The sequence below is a fragment of the Zootoca vivipara genome, chromosome 9 (genome assembly GCF_965207765.1).
Source record: "Zootoca vivipara chromosome 9, rZooViv2.hap1.1, whole genome shotgun sequence".
NCBI lineage: Eukaryota > Metazoa > Chordata > Lepidosauria > Squamata > Lacertidae > Zootoca > Zootoca vivipara.
In genome coordinates, this window is record NC_142592.1 from 20,610,216 (window position 1) to 20,629,573 (window position 19,358).

General features: G+C 42.8%; 1 protein-coding gene across 2 annotated transcripts in view; it reads left to right on the top strand.

The window, feature by feature from the left end:
- The window catches only part of DOCK4 (dedicator of cytokinesis 4), a 245,960-nt gene that overhangs the window by 118,291 nt on the left and 108,311 nt on the right, over positions 1-19,358 (top strand). For both annotated transcript variants that reach the window (XM_035128338.3, XM_035128339.3), the window contains exons 9-12: positions 5,796-5,877; positions 7,254-7,314; positions 12,609-12,741; positions 16,710-16,798. In XM_035128338.3, coding sequence (XP_034984229.2) covers positions 5,796-5,877; positions 7,254-7,314; positions 12,609-12,741; positions 16,710-16,798 — 365 coding nt within the window. The remainder of the gene's footprint in view (positions 1-5,795; positions 5,878-7,253; positions 7,315-12,608; positions 12,742-16,709; positions 16,799-19,358) is intronic.

Here is a 19,358-nt window from a genome sequence, read left to right on the forward strand (position 1 = left end):
AACATCTGGAGGGCCAAAGTTTGGGGATGCCTGAATATGAGTCATGAACAATAGAGCAATGAAAATATCTCATATTAATTAATATAGCATATAATTAAACAATCCACTGGTACAGTAATTTGTAATAAGGTCTAACAATAAACACGCCATGTCACCATAGCTGCCAAGTTATCCCGTTTTTTAAGGGATTTCCCCTTATGCTGAATAGGCTTCCTCGCGAGAAAAGGGAAAACTTGCCAGCTATGCATGTCACTCAGATAGAAGCAAAAGTAATGCATATCCACAACTAAAACTTGATGCCAGCATCAAACCTCCCCCTTCCCCGAGCGAGTAGGTGGAGTCTGCCCTTTCAAGCCAGGTGACCAAACAAGACACACATACCCTAAAATTTTGCAATAAATGGTTGCCGAGCCAGAGCAGTAGGCCACAGAAATTGTGTCCTCAGCTGGGTGAGAGTGCAAGAAGGCAGAAGAGAGCAATGAAAGGCGCCTCTGAATGAACATCCTTTATTCACCAGCATTTCCCCTCCTTTACAGCCCTTTCATTTCTTACATTCTCTGTTGAGATACAGAAGGCACTCCCTATCCACAGGTGTACCAATTCCTAGAGGCCGAGCCCCCTCAATACATGCATGACATCTCACGCATGACATTGCATGGCGTCACATATGGGCCTTGTCAATCCTCTTAAGAAGATGGCACCTCTGCCTATCCATACTTTGTTGAAATAAATGAAGATATTTTTGTTTTGACAGACTTTCCTGGCTGAATGAAAATATATTAGCCCCAGCATTGGTACTGTTTTCAAACCTGTCTTTAGGTGTCTGTTTTCAGAAGCATTTGAAAAGTAATTCCAGCCTTTTTTGTGTGTTTGTAAATCACCTTGAGAAGAAAGTAAAAAGCGACCCATAAATAAATAATAAAAATTCTATTTTCTCTGATGTTGTTATGGTTCCACAGTTGCTAAGATGCCGTTGTCATTGTCATTAGCATCTTCACACATACGATGTTTACTTTAACCCCATCAGGTTCTCAGCCCCCCAAGATGCCAGTTTCTCACATAACTACTGTTTCTGTGATCCAGCAACAGTTCCAAGCAGCTTGCCCCAAAAGACTTGTCTTTTTCCAGTATTGTCATCCATTTCAGCCCATCATCACTGCTCTCACATTTGCTGAAATTGGCTAAAATTGATGGTTCCTTAGGCCTAGGAAGGACAAGCTTAACAGTTGGTTTTGGTTTTCTCTTTAAAATGCGTGGCAAAAAAATCTCAAAACATGTTGTTTAGACAGGAGGTGCCAAGTAGATGCATCATTATTGCTTTTGCTGAGGAATAAAAGGACAGATTGTGAAGTGAGAGAGAGAAAGAGGGAAAGAGTGCTGTGCTGTCTTGCTGCTAAAACTTTAACTTTGACATGTTTTGGCCATGAACTATGAATGTTGACTTAAAGGAAATAAAAGCCAGTAAGGGATGCCATACCTATCCCACCCATCTGGTTAGTAAAGGAAACAGTGTTTGAATCATAGAATCATAAAATAGTAGTACTGGAAAGGACCACAAAGTTCATTTAGTCCAACCCCCTGCAATGCAGGAATCATTTTGCCCAAAGTTGGGCTTGAACACACACCCTGAGATTAAAAGTCTACTGACTGAGCTATCCATCTAGCTTGCTTTCTTGCTTGCTTTCTCTCTTTGTCCAACGTTCACAAAAATTGCCACAAGATCCTAGGGCTTCTTCTCCACGTGACAGGATTTCAGGCGGAGTCATTCCTAGCCTAAATTAGAGATGCCAAAGATTGAACACTGGACCACTGCTGTGTGTTCCACCACAGAGCTACACCCCTCAAAAGTTATCTGTTTGTTGTACATAATCGACTATCCCGTGTGCAGTTTCTGCTGCTGAACTGCACCACTTCAGCCTGCAAGTGAGGAATGAAATGTTCAGAAATTTCCCTTGTATAAAATGTTTCCGCACACATGCCAAAATCAGCATGGCAAGGAGATACTGTATGTTCTTGTATATCCTTCTCCCTTCCTAGTGTGCTAGTTTTTGTTTGCAAGTCATGCAGAGTCGTTTCCTCTTTTGCCCCAACAGGCCAGGGCATTCAAAAGTTGGATTTCCCACAGGCAGTCTGAAGTGGTGCAGTTCAATAACAGATAAATCACATTCTCTGTCTCTAAACTTTCTTACATTTGTGGAACTGGGAGTACATAATAATATGGGAGGTGTTCTTAGTTACTCTCCCTTTCCCACAAGTTGTGAAACTCCAGTTTAGTGGTTAAGCATACTTCTGTAGCATTCTAAGCCCTTTCTTTTCCTGATATTTGCCCAAATAGTTGAGTTTCTCATTCCACCTGTACATTGATTTGGAAGACAACTTGGAGAAAGAGAGAGAGAAGGAGTAATACTCCCTGGAAGGTGAGAGAGATGAACATGGATTTGGTGACAATAATAAGCTAGAAGTTTGTGACGGGAGATGCAACTTACTACAGTTTTCAACAAGTTTTTTTTCTTTTAAACACACTTTAAAGCAAGCTTGCTAAGTAGGTGGTAGACAATCAGCTAAATATATATTTAAGTGCATGTTTTTAATTTCAACTTGCAGAGGCCTGGGTTTTGTCAGTTGAGGGGGGTTACTGGTGACAGTCTAGAAATGTGTGAGCTGAGATATTTTTAGGAGTACTGTGGCTGATCAGAGTAGGGCTTGCATTTGAGAACGTTCAATTAATTTTACAACGCACACATGTAAATTCATAGAAACACATTCCGAAGTAGAGCGCATCATAGGCATTCACAATAACTGTTCTTGATTTTGGTGACAGAGTTGGACAGATGAACATAAAAAGGAAAGCACATCAGGCAAATATCCTAAAAAGTGGTGTTATTCTAGCCATCAGTTTTTAATCCAGGAGTGTGATTAATGCTAGCATGTCTCTCAGGGTTTACTGGTCACTATCTTTTCAGCATCTCACCCTGCAGAGCCACAAGCTAGATGGAAAATTTGCTTGTTATGTATGGATCCTCAAAGGCAATATTTACATAATCTTATTTGTTCAAAGTCCCGTTTCAAAGTGCTAGTTTTTACACTAGGCCTATTTCCTTGTACCAACTCCAAAGGAGGCCCAGAGGATCAGCGCCGTCTTAAGCGCCCTCGGCGCCATGGTGCGCCGGATCCCTCAAGCGCCCTCCCGCCCCGTTCCGGCGCCCTCCCACCCCGTTTCCCAGCGCAGCGCGGGTGCAGCAGGCGCTGCTGCGCGGCAGGCGGGCGGGCAAACGCAGCTGCGCGGCGGACCGGTCGGCCAGCGGGTTGGCGCAGCTCGCGGCGCCCTCCTGGCGGGCCGGCGCCATGGTGCCCTGTGCCACCCAGCCTGCACGTAGGGCCGGCTCTGCAGAGGATAGTAGTGACAGAACGGGCCCTCTATGGAATGCTTTCCTGTGGGAAGCCCACCAGACACCAACATGGTTGTTGTTTCTGTGTGAAGTGGCATTGCAGTAATTCCTGATTAGCGTTTATGCGAGGTGTGGGTGTGTTACTAAACTGTGTTCCCCAACAATCAGTATTTAGTGCCTTTCCTTCTGGGCCACCAGCATGTGACTGTGGATTCATGCTTTGGAGACTGAGCTCTTCCATGGTACCACCTTGGCTGCAGTGCCAACCTTGCCACCTGACAGAGTGAGATCACCCCAAGGTCCAGTCTCTCTATACCAGAGATGATTACCAGGCACCCTTGGGCAGCTGCCTGGACTCCAGCAGAGGTGGCCAATGTCTTTGGTGCCCCCATTTCATTCTTCCCTAGTGATCTGAGCAGCAACAGGGAGCTGAATCTAGCTACCGTTTTAATGCTGGTGTTGTAGCATAGTTTTGAGGAATCATGTGCTGTTTGCCCTCTCGAACCTGGAACCAGTTCTGACTCCTGGCCCTCAGACTGAGCAACATTTTCCCCATTAGAGAATCCTGCCAATCTAAGATCCTGTTCTTCTATTCCTCCCACATTCTTGCTAAAGGAATTTGGCCTGCATGCCCTGGACTAGGCGTCCTGCTTCTGATCTTTGCCTGCTGCTTAGAGAAGTTGACCCTTGCTTTTCCTGGACAGTGTTTTTCACCTCTTGGCCCCTTCAGACTGATGGTCACCTCCCCCCAAACTTGGAAACCCAACTGCTTGGGGCCTGATTTCCTGCCAGACACTGACAGTTGCCCCCTCGGCAATAGGAGAATTAAGCTGCATCCGTTTCAGCGCGCACACACACACACACACACACACACACACACAATACACAATATATACTATTAGTACTTCTATTGTGCTTGCATAGATGTTCTGGTTGCTATTTTCGTCGTTGCATATGGAAGACAGCATATGTGTGGCAGTCGCTCAGCCTTGGCAGAAGCCAAGGAAACAGCTGAGAAAGCTATAGTTAAAAAGGAATGTACGGAGTGATCTCTTATGTATGATGGGATTTGATGGTAAGATGATTGGAAGGTACAGCAAGTGAAAAAGAAAAGCCTTGTGTGGGGAGCCTGCTTTTTCTCGGTCTTAATTATTTGATCCTACTGACATTTGTTTTCTGTGGTAGTGGCTAAAATTAGATGTCGGTTTCTTAAAATTGATGCTGTTTATGGCAAAGGTGATGAACAACTGCTGGGCCACGCTAATGCGATGCAGTCTTGTGTGTGGATTGTCTCTGTTCATTTTGTTTTACAAAGTAAACTGGGGCAAGCTTCAAGCTAAAGCAGAAGAAAGGGACATCGCTCATTTCCCCCCCTTTAAAAATTGTATGTGGGTGTGTGTCTGTGTGTGCCCCCCGCCTCAACTGTTTTCGCCCTTCAAGGAAAACCTAAGGAACCTCATATCTTTTCCTATGCAGGATGTGAAGCAGATGGGGGCTTTTTTAAAGCTGAAAACAGGATGAGGGGAGGTGATTAAAACTCTCCTTCCTCACACCACTCTTGTGTGGGCTTGGCCCTGCCATGAGGCAGTGAAGCAATTGCCTCAGGTTGACATATATTGCCTCAGGTTGGCATATTGGGGGGTGAGCAGCTGCAGCCTCCCTGGCCATTCTTCCAGAGCTCCCTGATCGATCCCTTTTGTGGGAGATTGGGAACCTGTCCTACAACCACTAACCTAGCTTGCTGCCATCAGGTACAGAGAAGGATGCTAACCAATGCTGAAGTAAAATTTTGTTCCAGTACATGGAATGGTGAAAAGGGGGGATCTCCATCCTTACATGTTCCTCAGGTCGCCATTTTTTTTGGGACAGTCCCCTGCTCTTTAATTTGTAGCACCCACAGCTTCATTTTGTAAGATGTAATTTCACAGAACATCACAGGTGTTTTGGCCCTAGAATGACGTTAATGCCCCCCTCCTCTCACGCACACTATTTTGGATGAACCGTAATGTTTTTCTTACAAACTTTGTGATTATGCCCCTTCTGATTGACCTAATATCCTATATGCGCTCATAACTTCTGAAACATTAGCTCTGATGTGTTTCCCATTTGCTAATTTAATTAAAGATCTTTAAAGTGTCTTTAAAGATCACATCTGGCTTCGATTTAAAGTCAGCATTTCTTGAAACCATTGCACCATTCCCATGGAATTCTAGATTTTCACTTCAAATAAGCTTTCTTCTGCCACACAGCAAGAAGGTTTAACTTCTTTGCAGTGTCAGCTGTGAATATTGGAAACGTGTGCTGTGGAAACAGTGTCAAAAACATGTTTACTCAGATGTGTTAGATGTATTTTCTCCTTGATTTTAATATTGCCCATTATATTACATTGCTTCTTTTCTTTTGCAGTGAGAGATTTTTCTTAAAATTGAATCGGAATGGTTTGCCAAAATGTCCAGAGAAGCCAGAAAGACATTGTTCTCTTTTTGTGGTGAGTGGGTGTTTATTTTTGTCTGCATTTGGTAATTGCAAAAATAAATAAATCAAGACTTGGTTAACGGGGTTGCCTGCTTGCTGGTAGTCCAGTTGTAGAAATAAAAAGCACACTACAAAGCACAAAAGAGTGGGCATAGCTGTGCAGACTTACCATTCATTTTGTCCAGTACCCTTCCATTGGGTACCAGCAACTGTGCCAAATAGGTATGACAGCCACCTTGATAACTTGAATGTGTGTTTCTTTTCTGTATCTTACTTGTCAAATCAAATAAATCTCTTGCAACCCAGGGCTACACAAGTTCAATGGGGCTTCCTTTCTAGAAAGTAGACTTGAAACCACATTTTAAGAAGTAAACCTCATTTGATTTCTGCAGAACTTGAGAGCCAGTCCAATTTAACAGAGAGGGTTAGGGAACTGGGTTATATTGATTGCAAGATGAATATACTCATTCCAGATTTGTCGGGCAGTCCTTTACTGACTTCCGCTTACCCCATCACCAATGGCATTCCCTGTCTTCAAGGAAGTAGAACTTCACATGTTACAGCCCTTTCGATATTTCACGATACGGTTGCCATCTTGGAATACTGTGTCCAGTTCTGAGTGCCACAATTTAGGAAGTGTATTGACAAGTTGGAATGTGTGCAGAGGAGGACCACCAAGTTGATCAAGGGTCTGAAAGCCAAACCTTATGAGTAACGGTTGAGGGAGCTGGGTATCTTTAGCCTGAAAAAGAGGAGACAGAGAGGAGATACGATAGCCATCTTCAAATACCCAAAGGGCTGTGACATGGAGAATGGAGCAAGCTTATTTTCTCCTGCTCCGAAGACTAGGACCCAAACCAATGGATTCAAGTTGCAAGAAAGGAGAATCCGGTTAAACATCAGGAGGAACTTCCTGACAGCAAGAGCTGTTCCCACATGAGGTGGTGCACTCTCTTTCCTTTTTCAAGCAGAGGTGGGGTAGCCATCTGCTATGTGTGATCTTGTTGAAATTTCTGCATTGCTGTGGGTTGGACAAGATAACCCTCGCGGTCCCTACCAATTCTACAATTCTATGATAATGCATATCTGATGGATGGGACACACACTAGTTTCAAAATTCTGCATGGTACTAGCCGCAGTACAGCAATGTTTTGATATAAGTACAATATATGCCATTGATGCTTTTAGGTTTCAGTCCGAAACACACACTTGTTCCAGTAGACACAATGGGACTTATTTCTGAGCAAACATTTCTGTGAGTCAATCAAATATATTGAAGCTATCACCTCCTTGTTTCTTTATCTCCTAGACACAAGTAAACTTAGGAAAAAATATACAGTAATAACACAACAAAAATTAATAATTGTAGCCTGTTCTGATTCTCTACAGGACTTGGGAAGCAGTGAGCTCAGGAAAGACATCTACATCACTGTGCACATTATACGGATTGGTATGTACACTTGATTTCCCCAAAACCTTTACGTAAGAAGATGTTAGATAATGTGATAATTTTAGGCCACGTGTTTTCACTGTGCAATGATGGTTATCCTTACTGTCACTGCTGCTGGGCCACCACTTAGCACTTGGGATGCCTTACATTGAAATATTAATAATACTTTCAGAAAGGGTTCTTCTCATGTAGTAATGCTCAACTGTGGTTTAGGGCCATGATTCTTTAACATTATAAGAATGAGCTGCAATGAACCTTGCATATGACTGTTCCCTTCCTCACCTCTCCTCCACAGTAAAGAGATAAGAAGCTTCCACTTTCGTTTTATAGATCACCCTTAGTTTAATATGTCTTACAAGCAGTGCTTTTTTCTGGGGGGGGGGGAATGCAGGAGTACACATAGCCCTAAACATTTTGTGAATCTAAGTTTGGCCTCATTGAGGGGCAGTATTTCAATATGAGTAGGAAAATGAGAGTACCCCTGAACATTTTTTAGGGGGGGGGAAGCACTGCATACAAGCCTTAGCATGTGCTTAAGTTTCAACTAACTTCAACTAACTATGGTTAGTTGAAACACAATGAACTACAATTTGAAGTTGTTTTGTTTCTACTAACCCTAGTTAGGATTTACCACAGTTAGTTGGGGCTGGAAAAACCAGTGTTAGCATTATGTGTGAGCTAGCCCAGAAACCATCTCCAAGCTACTTTAGGTCTGATCTAGATAAGCATTTTGTGGTAAAATTGAGCGTAGAGAGAGAAATTGATATATTTATTTTAGATATTTCTACAGTGGCTTTTGGTTTTAAAAGCTCTTTAAAAGCAAAATAGCACAATAAATGTAACAAACAAACAAAAAATCATCAGAAAAATGCTACATATCTGGAAGTGATGGATCCACAAGATAAATTATTTATCTAGACTAGGTTTTGGAAGTAGGAGGAGGGATAAGACACACTGATCGAACTTAACAATGGATCTCATGAAATTCCTTGGGAAATGGCCACCAAGGAGCCAGCTTTATTTGGTCTTCTGCCCACACAAAATCGTTTTCCTATGCTTCACAGATAATTTTCCTTAAGGAAAAAGGCACATTACACCATTTGCCAACTGTAATGTGTGGGAAATGTGCACATTTACAGTGGTACTTCGGGTTACAAACACTCCGGGTTACAGACTCTGCTAACCCGGAAGTAGTACCTTGGGTTAAGAACTTTACCTCAGGATGAGAACAGAAATTGTGCGGCGGCAGCACGGGAGGCCCCATTAGCTAAAGTGGTACCTCAAGTTAAGAACGGTTTCAGGTTAAGAACGGACCTCCAGAACGAATTAAGTTCGTAACCAGAGGTACCACTGTATTTTGTCTCACACATATGTAGGAAATAATTTTGTGTATGCTCGCCCTAGGAGTTCTGTGACTGAACTTACCAGTATGACATATTTTTTGCTGCCTGATACCTGGACCTTGTTTTTATTATTTTTTATTTTAAAAGCACTGGGCCATAGTATGTGATGATTTTTAAATAGCTGCCAACAGACACTGGTGAAATTCTGAGAGAGAGAGAAAAAGAGAGAGAGAGAGAGAGAGAAAAGGAGGAGGAGAAAAATGGAATCAGGCTTATTAACAGGCATGGGGAGTCTGGATCTCTCAACTCCTCCTATGCCAGCTATTGTTACCTTTCTTGTGCCTTCCTTGGTTCTTGAAATTGCCTTCCCCTCCCCCCCTGGTAACACCAGTTTGTCTTGCATATGTGGGTGTGTGCATGAATAAGAACATTTATTTCCTTCCTAGAACAGTTTATCATATGGTTAACATTATTCTAGACAAATCTGATTTAAGCCAAATACAATGTTAAGGTAGTGTAGAAGAGAAGAGTGGTTAATCTCCTTATTTAAAGAAGCTGTCATATGGATTTCACTGAGTTAACTCCAGTAATCTTCACTTATCATCCACAGTGGCTTCCTCCTCCTCCTCCTCCTCCTCCTCCTCCTCCTCCTCCTCCTCCTCCTCCTCCTCCTCCTCCTCCCAATTTGGCATTTTATGCCTTCCATTTTGAAATACTGAATGTATCTTTATCTATTATTGACTGTGGTTGAGCATACTATAGCTGGGGCAATGCATATGTCAAAAATTGCCTGACTTTGGTGAACGATACTACTGTATTAGAGTTCCGTTATTGAACCTTGCAGATGTCATGCAATAAGGTAAATGTAAAGGGACCCCTGACCATTAGGTCCAGTCATGACCGACTCTGGGGTTGCGCGCTCATCTCGCATTATTGGCCGAGGGAGCCAGCGTATAGCTTCCAGGTCATGTGGCCAGCATGACAAAGCCGCTTCTGGCAAACCAGAGCAGCACATGGAAACGCCGTTTACCTTCCCGCTGTAGCGGTACCTATTTATCTACTTGCATTTTGATGTGCTTTCGAACTGCTAGGTTGGCAGGAGCTGGGACCAAGCAACAGCAGCTCACCCCGTCACAGGGATTCGAACCGCCAACCTTCTGATCAGCAAGCCCTAGGCTCTGTGGTTAATAAGACAGGTGCAAATACTCCAACAGGAACCCCAACTCACCAATGTGTTTCTAGCTGCTGTTATTTGTGCCACTTCTGTTCCAGTTGCATGCCCCTTCCTATACTGCTGAACTTGTGTCTACATATGTAGAAACATTAGAGAACTAGTGTGGAATAGAGGTTAGAGTGCTCAACTTCAGTCAAGGAGAAGCTGAAATGCCCATTCAGCCACAAAGCTTGCTGGGTGTCCTCTCTCTCTCTCTCTCTGCCTAATACACCTAATATAGAGTTGTTGGGAGGATAAAGGAGGGGATTATGTATGCCACCCTTTGAAAAAATGCTAGGATAAAAATAAATGTTGAATGATTAGATAGAGAATAATGAAAAAAGAGAGAGAGTCCTGGCTTCAACTCGAGGAACACTAGTGGCAGCAGTGGCAATATTTTGAATTGCCAGTAGAATAAATTCAGAGAGCCACCTTCCCAATCACAAGCTCAATTCACCATAGGTAAATTGCTGTGGAAACTCATCTGGATCCTGATATTTTGAATGCTTCAGGTTGGAGTATGATTGGGCTCCAACATTCATCAAACAACATGAATCAAATATTTAGTCTATTGAACCAGTATAAGCCAATGATTGAACCACTTACTATTCCCCCCGAAAAAACAGACTATCATGGATGCTCCGCTAGGAGAGGGCTTCAGGAAGTAAACTTGTAGAACAAAATAACCTGTTCGAATCCAAAATAACCTAGGGCAAATATCATGCATCAGCCAAGGAGCTAAGGGCTGTTCGGTTGCTTATGCGATCTGTTATTAGCCAACTTGAGAATGATTTGATCAAAAGCAGGATATAAATCTAAACAAACACACATATTTAAGATTTTAGAAATGCTGCCTATGAATGTTAAACTAAAGACTTAGTATTCTCCTCACTGCATTTTCTGTTTAAGCTGCATCTGTTCAGCCACTGATGGCTTCTGATCTTGCAAAGCCTAGAATAGACTGCTGTGTGTTTTTCATTTTACCGCAGTCAGGCCCCAGTGCAGGTTTTTAAGGGCAGGCAGCACAGCTTATTCTAACACAAAGAAGAAGTGACAGGCAGAAGAAGCAAGCAACTGTGTAGATTGTTGGGAATAATGTGCCTTTTGTCACCACATAAATTAAACATATAGCTCATGTGGATTTATGAGAGAGTGGGAGAGAGAGAGCAATCACACAAACTGTTGAAAATTTGTCAAAACAGTAGTAATCCAGATTGAAGTGCAACTTTTGTGAACACGTGGTTGAAAGTCAGTATTTGTCTCCATATGCTCTTTAACAATTGAATAGTTTTTGCTTAAACCTTCATTTGTAGTCCTGGTAATCTTTTGTTTGCCCCCTTTCTTCTTTTTATCATCATTGTCTTCCACATTCTCATGTTCCAGCTGGGGCAGAAACTTGCAGGTGCCAAGTAGGCTTCAGAAAGTCAGCTAGGCTGGTAGCGAGAACATGCAACAATAGGTAATAAGTTTAGATTCTGGCTAGCCAGGTTGAAGTAGGAAGTGGCAGCAGTGTAGCACTCTCTGTGATAAACTGTCCAGCACCATGGCTAGCTCCATGTCTGCCAGAAACTTTGCTCTGATGAAGCCCAACTCCTAGAATGAGTCAAACTATTCCTTGCCCTATGTAGCGCAGCTATGCCTCTTATTTTTCTTAGATTAAGTACAGCCGCCAGGAGAGCCCAGTTACCAGAATCACAGCATGTAGATGGTGAAAGTCTATCCCTTATCCCGCTCTCTGTGAGCTCCCTTAATATCACCACCCTCACATGACTATGATATAGCGAAAAAGTTGGTGCTAGTTGGGACTCACCCTCTCCCAGCCTTGTTATTTGGTTGGTCATGGCTAGGGGAAGAAAGAGATACATTTTGCTTCTCCGCACACTGTGATTCAAATAAAAATTGTCCCTACCCCTGCAGCTGGAGCTATTTTAACAAAACAAAACCCAAAGACATAGCTGTTTTGGGCTATGCATTAAGCATAACATTTAGTTAAACTGTCAGATGATCCTTACTAGGCTTGAAGTCCAAAGGAAGGTGCATTGACACCATAGGAGATAGGTGAGATATCTGAGCCAAACTGGGCATCCAAGTTTTGAACCTCTGGCATGGATTCCTTTACTTGGATGCCATTATGAGACAATTCTTTGGGGACTGCATTGTGAGTGCTTCTTGAATAAGACAAATGGAACTTAGAGTGCTCTGCCAACCTATGGTTTAATGACAGCAGTTTGAATATTTACCACCCTTTCAATGCAGTTGGTATTTTGGGGTGGGAAGGTTTGCCCAGCTGTAATCCAATAATGTTATTAAATTAAATAACATTAATATTAAATATTATGAGGTAGTGGGAATTATGGTAATTAAATAGACTAAGAGATATGGCAAGGAAAAGAGTATATACAAAGGAAAGCGTATCGTAAATAACAGGAAGTGTTTTTTTATTTTATTTTCCATAGTGTTGCTTTCTCCCTTTTCTCCCTTTTTCTTTTCTTTCTGCCCTTTTAAGCTCATGATATTCGAAACTTTTTTTGTTTGTTTGTGTAAAATGTTCTTTATGATTTGAAATTTTTAATGTCTATTTTTGGTTGAATATGTATGTTTTATAAAGTTAAATAAAGTTGTTAAAAAATAAATAAATTAACTGCTGATGTTGGCAGGTATATCCTCCTTCTCATGTGCACGCCTGGAAAGATGCTATTTTGTGGCTCATGCGTCTTGTTTTATGTTTTGTTTGACAGGCCGAATGGGAGCTGGTGAAAAGAAAAATGCTTGCAATGTACAGTACCGACGACCTTTTGGCTGTGCAGTCCTCAGCATAGCGGATCTGTTGGCAGGAGACACAAAAGATGATCTTATTCTGAAAGTATACATGTAAGGAAATGTAAATATGAAGTACATTAAAATAGTCCATGGGAAGAAATTGTGAGGTCAAATTTTGTAATAGAAATTTAATCTGATGTTTTCTCTCCAAAAAGGGTTTGACTTCAAGTTATATGTGCAGATCCACGTTTCATTGTACATTCAGATCAAGCCATTATAGCCTATTGCGCACAGTTATCATATAACCCTAGGTATGATACATTATCTGAGTCTTAATATCAGTCAGTTATTAATGGCTATTTTCAGCCTCAACTCCATTCTCTGACCTGATCAAGAAATCTAGCACACAGTCTATTGCAGCTAATACAATAAAGACTTCTGTGAAAATTTAAAGAACAATAACATCATGCAAAGGAGGATGTTGCCTATGAAAAGTTGCTCTCTGAGTAAAGGTGTGGATTTAAAAGATGACACAACAATCTTTTTTGCAGCAGCAGCACTTTTTGATTCATAGAATTGTAGAATTGGAAGAGCCATCTGCGACATAATAAGTCCCCACCTTACGCCTTTTGTTTTCAAACCTCTCAAATTATAAAAAGAACTAATAGGGATTTCTGAGGTAACACTAAACCTCTCTACTCTTCCCTATAGCCTTATTGTAACCCCACTATCCCTTGTGGGTTTTACAAATAAAATGAGAGTACTTTTCCAGCCCCAAACACTATTCTTCATACTGCTTCTGCTAACCGTTTATAAGTCGAAACATCAAAAAAAGAATATCCTTGACTGAGCGTATGTTCCTACACATCACTTGAAGGGCTCTCCCAATATTTTGCCCACCTGTATTGGTAGTTGACTACTTTAGTTGCTACTATATTATAATATATTTTCAAGCAAACTAACAGGATACTTAGTTGCCATGAGAATTTGATCAGGTCTAACAAGACGCACATCCAGAGTAAGAAAGCAGACCAGAACCATACTATGCGGGTTGTTGACCTCTACTACACTCCAGTCCTTGATTAGCCATTCTCTGGGCAGGTTGTTGCTAGCATTTAACCATGGAACAAGGCTCCACAGAAACACCTACCTGATGTTTGCATGCCACTTGCTACAGCTTCACATTTCACACAACTTTCTAAGCTGCTCAGTATCTGCTCTTATCTTGCTTCTTCTTCACTGACCAACAGATTATTTTCCAGCAATTTTGGACTAGCAGTTTCAACCATAAAGCAACATTATATTTTGATGCAGTGGTGACTAATTTACACACAGTCTGTCAAGGCTGGTGGCTGCAAGAAGCCAGACATTTTAACAGAGATAGTACCGGTAGCTCAGCAGCAGGGCACACAGGCTGCATGAAGAGGATCCAAGATTTAATCTTTGCTTGTCCAGCAACAGCCAGAAACGTCCCTTGGAAACTCTGGAAAGCCCATGGCCAATGCAGCAAACAGCACTGAGCAAGATGTACCAATGGGCCCTTCCAATATGCCTCCATGTCTTTATGTCCATAACATGCATATGCATTTTTCGAAAGTTACAATACAGCTTTGTCCACTTCTATAATATCACAGAATGATCACTCCAATCCCATTGGAGCTGTTTAGTAAATAAAGTGTAAGTTGTAGTTTTGACCCTGTGGTATTATTTAGTTTCTTGGAAGCAGTGAAAAGTATATTTCACTCTCCTCTGACTTTGGACTTGAAAGTGTGAAATAATATTTTGGGAAATAATATGAGGGCACAGACTGTGATGTTATCAGCTGTACTCACTGGGGACTTCTGCTACTTTCAGGGTTAGTACTTGGATTATGAATCGCCTCAGTGTCTCAAGGTCAATCTTTCACTGGACTCTTTCCCCCCATATTATAGCTGCTGGAAGCAATGGTTTTGAGAGCAATTTAGTGTGATGGAGCAATGGCAGAATAGCTTTTATTTTACTTTAATTTTCTGACAGTTCAGCTGAAAGTGTTCTCTGCTGGATTCCTCAGCAGTAGGGAGGTTGACTTGCCAATTTTGTTCTCCTTTGAGAATGGGACTGTTTATGTGTATGTTTTTAAAATGTGTTCTTTTCTTTATAGCAGGACAACACATAAAAAAAGGATCCTGGCTTCCTTTAAATAACAAATGCATCTTAAAATAATTGCTGAATTATGGGATTTGAGCATTTTGTTTCTGCTACTGCTATTGAAAATTGGTACTCATGGCTCCCTCTTTAGTGGCTTCCCATTTTGAGTGAGCCCACTTCAAATAAATTGTGTTGTGGTATAATTTTCTTTGCCCTTTAGTTCCAAACAATCTATACACAGTGGCCAGTCTCAACTATCTGTAAGTCATCTTGGGGGAAAGCCAGCTTGGGTGGTTTACCCCCTAGATGACTTGAGTAAGAGGCTCACAGTTTAGAGCTCATGATCTCTAACTGCTCAGCAGGTATTCCTAAGGTGCCATTATCTGTGCATTAGAATGTGGTATATAATTATCCATAGTGGTCCAGTGGTGGGCACTGTTGCTCATTAAAACGATGGGCACCCAGTCACCACAGGTCATGCTGTTTCATGCTACTGTTGGTAAGCCTATTGGGGTGTGCACTGACTGATGTTGGGGAGCTACTAATGTTGGAAAGAACCCATCAGATGGTACTTGGCTGGGGTGATGGTGTCAAACCTGGAGCTATCCCTAGATGCGTTACTTAGAGTTCTGTGTATATAGCACTCATTTCGAGCAATTCTTAGAAAGCTCCAGATACTGTCTAGATGTACCCCAGCTAAGGAAGGCACATATCTGATAGTTAAGACTTTACTGACCAAAAAGAAGCACTTACAGCAACTCCCAGATCCCCGATGTCAGGGACTGGCTGGACGAAGAGGAGTGGTGGGAGGCACCAGCCGGGAAACCCCCAAGGGAAACCCCAGAGGAAGAAGGCTCAGAGCCAGGGTATTGTGGTGGGACACTGAGGAGAGATTGGGAGGAGGGGGAGCTGGATTCTGATGGGGCAACAGGGTTTGGTGAGCAGGGAGAGCCTGTGACAGGCAGCAGTTCAGGCTCTGAGGCTGAAGCAGAGGAGGCTGCTGCAGACTCCAAGGACTCTCCCTCGCCTCCTGGTCTCCAAGAATGTGCAGAGTAATGAGAAGAGCAAACCAGAGCTGCACAGATGTATTTTGAGATGGCTTGGGAAGCATCCTTTTTTTAAGGAGAAGCCTTAGAAAGGGTGGAAGTCAGGGACCGTCAGTCCTGGCAACTGCTCTATAGGGGCAAGACCTGCTAGGAAGGGTTGCTAAGTTGTATGAATAAAAAAAAAACCCAATAACTTCACTGACAATTGACCTGCATCTGACTCCAGCCCCCCCCCCCCCACTTCCAGCCACTAGACAGCTGTCCCTGACAGCACTCTGTGGGTCAGTTGCAGCAACAGTGAGACCCTGCCCCCTGCCATAGCTGCCAAGTTATCCCTTTTTTACAGGGATTTTCCCTTATGCTGAATAGGCTTCCTCGCGAGAAAAGGGGAAACTTGGCAGCTATGCCCCCTGCTGGCTTCTATACCTTCCCTTGATTTGTTGCACACTCGCAACCTGAGACTTCTCCTGCATGGAGCTTGCTACTACTCTCCCTGCCTTAAGCCCCTCCTGGTTCTGGGAGACAGCGGGGCAGGGGAAGGTGGGTAGATTACTGATCTGCCTGTTGCCAGAACAGCCTTTCCTTCCGCCATATCCTGAGTGCCTTCCTCCTTCTCAGACAGCCCTGGCTGACCCTCCTTCCCCTACCTTAGCTCTAGACTTGTGGGCTGTGCCACACCCCATACATTGCTGGTCCCCTCTCCTGGGTCACTCCCCTGATCCCCTGCCTCCCTGCCCTCAATGCTCTTCAGAGCCCATAACAGATACGCATCGAAGTTGTTTCATTTCACAGTTGGTAGCGTTGGATGAGAGATACAACCCTGTCTTGGGAGATAGACCCTCTGAATTCGTTAACTAGGGAAAACATGTCTCCTATTGGAATTTTAAAACACTACTCCTTTTACAGGTGTAACACAGAGAGTGACTGGTTCCAGATCCATGAGAACATCATCAAGAAGCTCAACGCTCGTTACAACCTTACAGGATCTAATGCTGGTAAGTCATCTAGCTGATTTTCTTCTGCAAAATTTGAAGAGTCAGTATGGTGTAGCAGGTAGTATTTTAGCTTTCCACACAGCACAAAATCTGGTATCAATTCCTGCTTAACTTCTAAGCTTTCTGGATAGCCTTTTGGTCCATTCCTGAGTCCCATGATGTTTTATTGACCCCCCCCCCAAATAAATAAATAAATATGGATGGCCTTGCCATCTTAGGCTGGTCACCATCTTTCAGCAGACGCTGCCCATACATTAGCAAACAATTTTGGTTTTGCAACCATGAGGTCTGAAAATTTGCTTTTGATTTTAAAAACTGAAGACAGAGCTTTTCATAGCCCTCCATACAATTTCTGCCAGCGAGTATATAAGGTATATAAGTAGTCGTGCTAATTTAAATGCAACTAATCACAAAGAAACAGTTTAAGAAAAGAGACTCAACTAGCACCATCAATCTTATGCAATTTTGGATGTGTGTTTTCAGCATTGCCCCAGAGCATTAGCGGTCTTATCTCTGCACATGACATTCTGATGGGCTTTGTGATGACGGTGATTTGCTGCAGAGCACATTTTAATGTAAGGTGAATTTGCCATTTTAAATTCATGATGCAGCGGAACCCTGGCGACATGGGAGATTTGAAAGAGTTAATGTAATGGGAAAGTCAGCATGCTGCAGTCTTAATTAAAAAGTAGTAGGGTCATGGTGTGTGCACTGCATTTAAACTTTAGTGCGTTATATTGCCCTGGCCTAAAAGAGTACTTATTAGTCTTAATAATCCAAAAGTTATAGAGGCTGTTGTTGCATATGTTTGGCCAAGATATGTGCATTTTTTCATGCTGCTGACCTGCACATGAGTAAGCCAAGTTCAGTGAATGAGGTTTACATACTTTTACAGATACATTTAGAGATGCAGTTATTACACTAAGAAACCATGCATGTGTGTGTATTCTCCCATGAGATAAAGGAGGCTTAATTTAAGCCAGAATGTTGTCTTATCCTGGTTTATGTAGTAGCTGTAATGTTAATGAATTACAAGCTTTAATTCCACACCCAAGTGATCAATTTGGGGCTTTTTGCTAGAAATTTGAAGCGTGTGAAGGTCTGTTGTTGTTGTTGTTGTTTTAAAAAAATCATTTTGAAAAATGCTGCACCAGAGATCCACGGACAACTAATTTACAACTTATATCCCTCCTGCAAACTTCAATGAGCACATGATACAGCCCAGTGGAATTTCTGAACCAGTTTTCATTTAATTATTCCATTATGATAGTGTTTGTTATTATTAATTAATTAAATTTGTATACCACCCTTTATTCAAATATTACAACATAAAAATACAAAATGAAAATGCAGAATACATAATAAAACAAAAGCAAAAGCAAAACAAACCAATAAACCACAGAGACATTTAAAAGGTCTTAGAATGTTAATTTGCCAGACGCCTGGTTGAAGAGAAATGTTTTTGCCTGGCGCCTTAAGATAGGTAATGAAGGCGCCAGGCGAACTTCCCTGGGGAGAGCATTCCAGAAATGGAGCCACTGCAGAAAAGGCCCATTCCTGTATTGCCACCTTTCCAGGGCCGTCTTAAGCGGGTCGGGCGCCCTGGCGCTGTGGTCCGCGGATCGCTCTGACGTCCCCGCCCCGCCCCGTTTCTTCCCACGGCTGGTGGGCGGGCACAGCGCGGTTTCCGCGCAGTTTCGCCGTGTAGCGCCCCCCTGCCGACCCAGCGCCCTGGCGCCCCGTGCCACCCAGCCTACCCCTACAGCCGGCCCTGCACCTTCCAGGGGAGGCAACGAAGAAGGACCTCAGATGATGATTGCAGGGTCCTGGTTGGTTCATGGTCCTTGAGGTATTGTGATCCTGCACTGTTTATTCTGCCTTTCTTCCATGAGGGACCACAACTTTCCAGGGCTCCCAGGCAATCTTCCACCTAGCTCCAGAAGCTGCATATTTTCAGCATGAATTGCCTCCAAATGATGCCTCAGAGACAGCATTAATGTCAGAGTCCTAAATACATTTACTGGCAGTGTAAACCCCAACACAGCACGTCTTAATTCCAAGCAGATGTGTATAAGATTGTCCTGTAGGTAACATATTAGTCCATTTCCATACTGGTGTTTGTTCTTGTAGGGTGACAATATCTAAATCTTACAGACACCGTTTCTCAATTCTCTGTGTGTATGTGCATTGAGACCTTTCATTTTATTGAACAGACTTTCTCTGAACCTGTATGGTATTAAATACATAAAGGTAAAAGTAAAGGACCCCTGACAGATAAGTCCAGTCATGAACGACTCTGGGGTTGTGACGCTCATCTCGCTTTACAGGCCGAGGGAGCCGCCGTTTGTCTGCTCTGCAGACAGTTTTTCCAGGTCATGTGGCCAGCATGACCAAACTGCTTCTGGCGCAATGGAACACCAAAACCAGAGCAGCGCACAGAAACGCCGTTTACCTTCCTGCCGGAGCAGTACCTACTTACACTTTTTGGCATGCTTTAGAACTGCTAGGTTGGCAGGAGCTGGGACCGAGCAACGGGAGCTGACCCTGTCCCAAGAGGCTC